This window comes from Prosopis cineraria, unplaced genomic scaffold (assembly GCF_029017545.1).
Source record: "Prosopis cineraria cultivar Desert tree isolate PC_DT_omini unplaced genomic scaffold, ASM2901754v1 PC2, whole genome shotgun sequence".
NCBI lineage: Eukaryota > Viridiplantae > Streptophyta > Magnoliopsida > Fabales > Fabaceae > Prosopis > Prosopis cineraria.
Window position 1 is genome coordinate 10,543,301 of NW_026555333.1, and position 6,000 is coordinate 10,549,300.

General features: G+C 34.9%; 1 protein-coding gene across 1 annotated transcript; it reads left to right on the top strand.

Annotated features, from left to right (window-relative positions):
* Window positions 1-2,549: 2,549 nt before the first annotated feature.
* Window positions 2,550-4,619, top strand: LOC129302129 (alpha-amylase-like). The gene is made up of 4 exons (XM_054940803.1): window positions 2,550-2,667; window positions 2,785-2,914; window positions 3,011-3,801; window positions 3,899-4,619. The coding sequence occupies exons 1-4, from the start codon at window positions 2,581-2,583 to the stop codon at window positions 4,148-4,150; spliced, it is 1,260 nt and encodes a 419-aa protein (XP_054796778.1). The 5' UTR covers window positions 2,550-2,580; the 3' UTR covers window positions 4,151-4,619.
* Window positions 4,620-6,000: the final 1,381 nt, after the last annotated feature.

The following is a 6,000-nucleotide window of genomic DNA, read 5'->3' on the forward strand; positions in this document are numbered from 1 at the left end:
TTATAATATATATTTTGATATTTTATAATATATGCATAGGTATTTTAATTTTTAAATAAAAATTTTTAAGGTAATATAAGAATATCTATAACAATTAACTAAAATATTAAGTTTTTTTTTTTAAATTTTTAAGTGATATAGTAAAAACTTATTGAAAAAAAATCACATTATAAATATTAGAATATGAAATGTACACTCCTATAACTATCTTATCAAATATGAATACGTTTAATTTTTTGAAGTATTTATGCTTCATAAATTATACCCCTACCTTACAAACACAAAAACCAGGTCCAAATTATTAAATTTCCAGATTGAGAACATAGACAACACCAAACCTACTCAATCCCCCTTCCAAATATACCACTTAAACTTCCTAGATCCCATAGAAATAGAGCAGCGTTGCTCATACACTATACTCAGAAGAGTCAGTTTCAACCATATCCTTAGACTGCTAACACGAAACAAAATTTTGCTCATAAAGGTAAGGAGGATCACTACATCGAGAGACATAGCCCTTCCCCCTCACAAAATATGGACAACTCTTCCATATCAGATAAACAGGGATTGGAATGTACAGAGAAGTGAAAGAATTATACCACAGAGGAAAGGATTCATATATATCTATCAGTAAATTGAGCCAATGACTCAGAACCACGAAACCCAAATCTTCCATCCAAAAAGATCCGCATCGCTCTTCGATCATCGCATCCTGCACATCCAGCCTCCACACCTCTGCGTTCATCATGGATTCATTCTTCGCAATCATCAAAACTAACAAGACTGAGCCTAAATATGATGGCACCTAAAAACAAATCATCTGCCATTCCTATGCAATCAGATAGCCTTCATACTTTACTCACTTGTGGCCCAACCCTAATGAACAATCCAATCCCACTCTGATGGTCGCCTATCACCTTCGAATCATAAATCCTCGTTGCTCCCAAAGTTTCATCATCACATCTTGATCTCCTCCGCGCAGGCACCCAGACCCAAACACACAAAAACTTGTAGAACCAAGCCTTCCACTCACTCTTGCTGGACGAGAGCCGAGAGAAGAAATCCGCTGATCGCACCATCATCACATGGAGAACCCTCCGAAGAAGAGGGAAGGGGGAAGCCTTGGCAGATCACACCTTTGCAGGGCCGCTTGCGATGACCCACTCTCACAATGGAACCCCTAGGAGTGAAAGGAAAAAGTACCAGTCTTTTTAGGTGGCTTATCTTATTACCTTAGCGCCTTAGCGGCTACTTAGGTGGCTAATAGAGCGATAGGGGAATGATTATAGGCTCTACGCATGGATTAAAATTCCATATAGACTTCAAGTTAAGCAACCAGAACCCTTACATGGATATGAAGAGGGAGAAGCATGCATCAATTCAGAAAGCAAAAATCTGGTGCCCTTACAATGCTTGGATTGATAGCAGCGAAATTTTGCCTTGCCGACTGAGAGCTTCACATGGACGCCATGAGAGAGATTGATGCCTGAGGTGATTTCATTGAACGCCTTCAAATGCTTTTTTTCCGTAAGTTTACGTAGCAGCACCGTTATATACTCTTGAAATTAATGGATTTTAAATTTAATTATAGACATTAATGCCTATGACTGAAAAATCTATAAGATCCCAATCAAAAGAAAAAAAAAAAACTTAGATCTAATTTTTGATTAGTTGAAATTATAGGATTGGCTTATTAATTTTTGGAAGAATGATAAATAGTCCCAAGAGAATTAATTAATTAGAATTAAATCTTAAATGTCAAACTTTAAAAATTTATAAATTTAACTCTCAATTTTATAATTTTATCGTGATAAATTTACAACCTTTTTTTAAATTTTAATATGCTTAAAGAATAAATAAATTCATTTTCTCTATTAAAATTTAAAACACAAGTTATAAATTTATTATAATAAAATTATAAAATTAAAAACTAAATTTTTAAAATTTAATATTTAAGATTTAATTTAAATTAATTGATTTTCTTAAAACTTACCCATCATTCTCTCTTAATTTTTCCAATTCTATTTCAAAATTAATAATTGGAACCCAGGGCCCTCATTCATAATTCATAAAGGCATATATCACATATCATATAAATATACATATAGGTATTCAGGGGTGAAGCATATTATAGCAAATTGGCAATGCAATGACCAGGCTTCATTCATAAATCCGCGCGCACATGCGTGCGGTAACAATTAATTATTGGATTTGGATTGATTAAGGTAATTTAGATCAAATACGGGTACAATGTATATATCCTTAGAAGTGTACAAAAAGAATCGGATTCACACTCCCAAAAACTTGTGAATCTTATCTCCAATAACCTGAAGGTTTCTCCCGCTGGGGTAAAACTTTTAATAGTTTTAATGAACTTAGCAGCTGGGAGCAAGAATGAATTCCCTCAAGTGAATACAATTTATAAAAAATATACACATTCTATAATGTACTATTCCAAATTTAAAAAATTAATTCTTACTATTCATAAATCCTAAATAATATATTTATTGCAAGGCGACACCCCTCAGTAACACAAGCACTTAATTAGTAGAAGCGGCAACGAAACAGAGTAGCGAGGCCATGGCTTCCCTACCTTTGCTGCTCTGCATATTTTGTCTCTGCCTTTGCTTCTTTCCCCTTTACTCATCTGCTGCTCTGCTCTTTCAGGTTTCACTTCTTCTGTGCTTTTGCTTTTCCTCACAACAATTGGCCTTGATGTATTTAATTATGCCAACAATCACAATATAATGGCAAACATGGGAATAAGCTGATGCCGTGATATAGGGTTTCAACTGGGAATCAAGTAACAAAGGCGGATGGTACAACTCGCTCAAGAACACCATTCCCGACCTAGCCAGTGTTGGAATTTCCCATGTTTGGCTCCCTCCTCCTTCTCAATCCGTTTCTCCTCAAGGTAACTCCCAGTAATGCATAATAATCGCTATTTCTCACTCAATTTTTGGCCATCAAGGTTTATTTGCTCCTGACTTCCCGTTGACTGTCATTTAAGGGTACCTTCCCGGAAGGCTGTACGATCTGGATGCATCAAAATATGGTTCCATGGAGGAATTGAAGTCACTGATCGCAGCTTTCCATGAAAAGGGGATAAAATGCTTGGCTGACATTGTCATCAACCACAGAACTGCAGAGAGGAAAGACGGAAGAGGAATTTATTGCATCTTCGAAGGTGGCACTCCTGATTCACGTCTCGATTGGGGTCCATCTTTCATTTGTAAAGACGACACTGCGTATTCTGACAGCACCGGAAATCCTGACAGTGGAGAGCCATACGACGCCGCTCCGGATATCGACCATCTCAACCCTCAAGTTCAGTCGGAGCTTTCAGATTGGATGAATTGGCTGAAGACGGAAGTAGGGTTTGATGGATGGCGATTTGATTTCGTGAAGGGCTATGCCCCCAGCGTCACCAAGATTTACATGCAACGAACCTCGCCAGATTTCGCAGTCGGAGAAAAATGGGACACTCTGTCTCTGGGGCAAGACAGCCAGGACGCTCATCGTGGTGCTTTGGTGAATTGGGTGCAAGAGGCAGGCGGTGCTGTGACTGCCTTCGATTTCACCACCAAAGGGATTCTTCAAGCTGCTGTAAAGGGAGAGCTATGGAGGTTGAAGGACTCGAACGGGAAGCCGCCGGGAATGATCGGGACGAAACCCGAAAATGCGGTGACGTTCATCGATAATCATGACACGGGTTCCACTCAGAAACTGTGGCCATTCCCTGAAGATAAAGTCATGCAGGGATACGCGTACATTCTAACTCATCCTGGAACACCATCAATAGTATTGTCTCTTTTTCGACCTCGCGCTTTAATTATTATCAAGAAATGTTGATCAGAAAATGCTTTCTGCAACCCTTAGTTTTGGTTTTGTTTTGTAGTTCTACGATCACTTTGTGGATTGGGGGCTGAAGGAGGAGATTGGGACATTGAGTGGGATAAGGACGAGGAACGAGATCAATGAGAAAAGCAGCGTCAAGATCTTAGCAGCTGAAGCTGAAATTTACATGGCAGAGATAGATGAGAAGATGATCATGAAGATTGGGTCAAAGATGCAACCTGAAGGTGTCGTTCCGTCTAATTTCCGACTCGCTGCCTCGGGGCAAGACTATGCTGTGTGGGAGAAATCTTGATAAAGTAGAGGAGTTTTCGTCCATCGCTTTTATATTTCATTTTTATTTATCTCGCCCATATCAATATAAAAAAATAAAAGTATATAAATTTTTAAATATACTTTTATATATAAATTTAAAAGTGATATTATATTATTTTTTTGTAAAAAATAATTTTAAACATATTTTTAAAATATTATATAAAGAAATTGCACTGTAATTTATTAATAAAATTAAATAAATTTTTTAAAATATATCTTATTAAATAAGAGGAAATAACATCGTGCATTGTATTGTACACAAACTGGCTTGTGTCCTGACAAAAAAAAAAAAAAAAAAGGCCTGTGTCCCCACACAAGCGTGGCCTTCGTTTACTATAAAAGTATATTGAGTATGTTATCTTTTATGCATTTAATTCATTTTCTCTGTCAGAATCTATCAGTTTTTAATATATTGTTGGTAAGTTATAAACATATTCATTTCTCTTTGACTTTGTATATTTTGTTATTTTTTACTTTTTTTCACAAAAGTTGATTGAATTTTCTTATTTTTTTGGTATTGTATTTTAACTTTTGTAGTCACTTCTCCGGAATTAAGTCTTAAAAATGATAACATTGTTCAAAAATTTTGAAATTACTATACGGGAAAAATATATAGTATGTATATTGTATTGTTTTAAACCAAAAAACTTCTTTCAACCACACACTTAATTTTCGCTTTTTTTTTTTTGGGGGGGGTCAGAATTCTCCCATGCATCTAAAGGTCGAAATTAATCAAGTTGACAATGGCGATACGAAATATAAAAAAATTGAAAATACATTTGATAATATTATATGATAAAATCTCAAACAATCATTTAGTTAAATCAAATATTATATTATCATGTGACATGAGATACTTATTTAATCAGTGGGGTGCTTAAGGCACGTTGCCGAATTTATATAAATAATATGTATCATGTATCATGTATGTCTCAATGTCTTATTTATAAGCTTTTCAAGTAGAATCTTAAAATGTTATATTTTTTAATTAAACTAATATGGTATCCTTATGGGTGATATATAATCATAATATAGAAAGGTTACTAAGATAATTACCCTTTTTAGTTATCAGAGATTTTGCATTACATTTCGTTAACCCGCTATGATTGCTTATTCTTTTTTACAAGATGTTAATGTATTATTATTGATCTTATTATAACCGTACCAAGTGATCAAATTAGAGTAGTGTACTTGTTGACTATAAGTTAAGGATGACATATTCATGATGAATAAGAATTTTTTTTTTTCCTTTGGGGTAAAGAATTGATCACGGTCATTGAACAAGAGATGGTTTCTGGCATTTTTCCTTGAGAAGAGATTCAAAGCTGCAGCAAAATTCATGGGCGCATCCTGACTTTTCTGTATAGTCCGTCGTTACATGCACGTTAGCAGACCTAACTTATGGAGAAAATTGTAGGGATGCCCAGATGGATGAAAGTAAGAGGAAGATGCAGGGAATTGAGAGGATACAGGGACGCCACGTAGTCTTAGATTTTTGCCATTCGCCCTCAATCACTCCATGAGTTCATGCTCCATATCGTTTGGATAACCATTCTTTCTCTGCTGCCGTCGCAGCCGTAGCCGCCTGAAATTATTTCAACTCCAGATCTTTCTCTATTCATTCATTTTAGGAAAAATTTCAGTTAAAGATTAGTAAAGAGATTTAATTTTAAATAAATTTAAAAAATTTTAAAATTTTAATTTAATTTAAGGCAAAAAAGTAAAAAAAAAATTAACGACAAAAAAACCAAAATACAATACCTTTGTTATGTAGAATTATTACTTATTAATTTTCTTTCTCTATTTATTAATTTATAAATATGAATTATA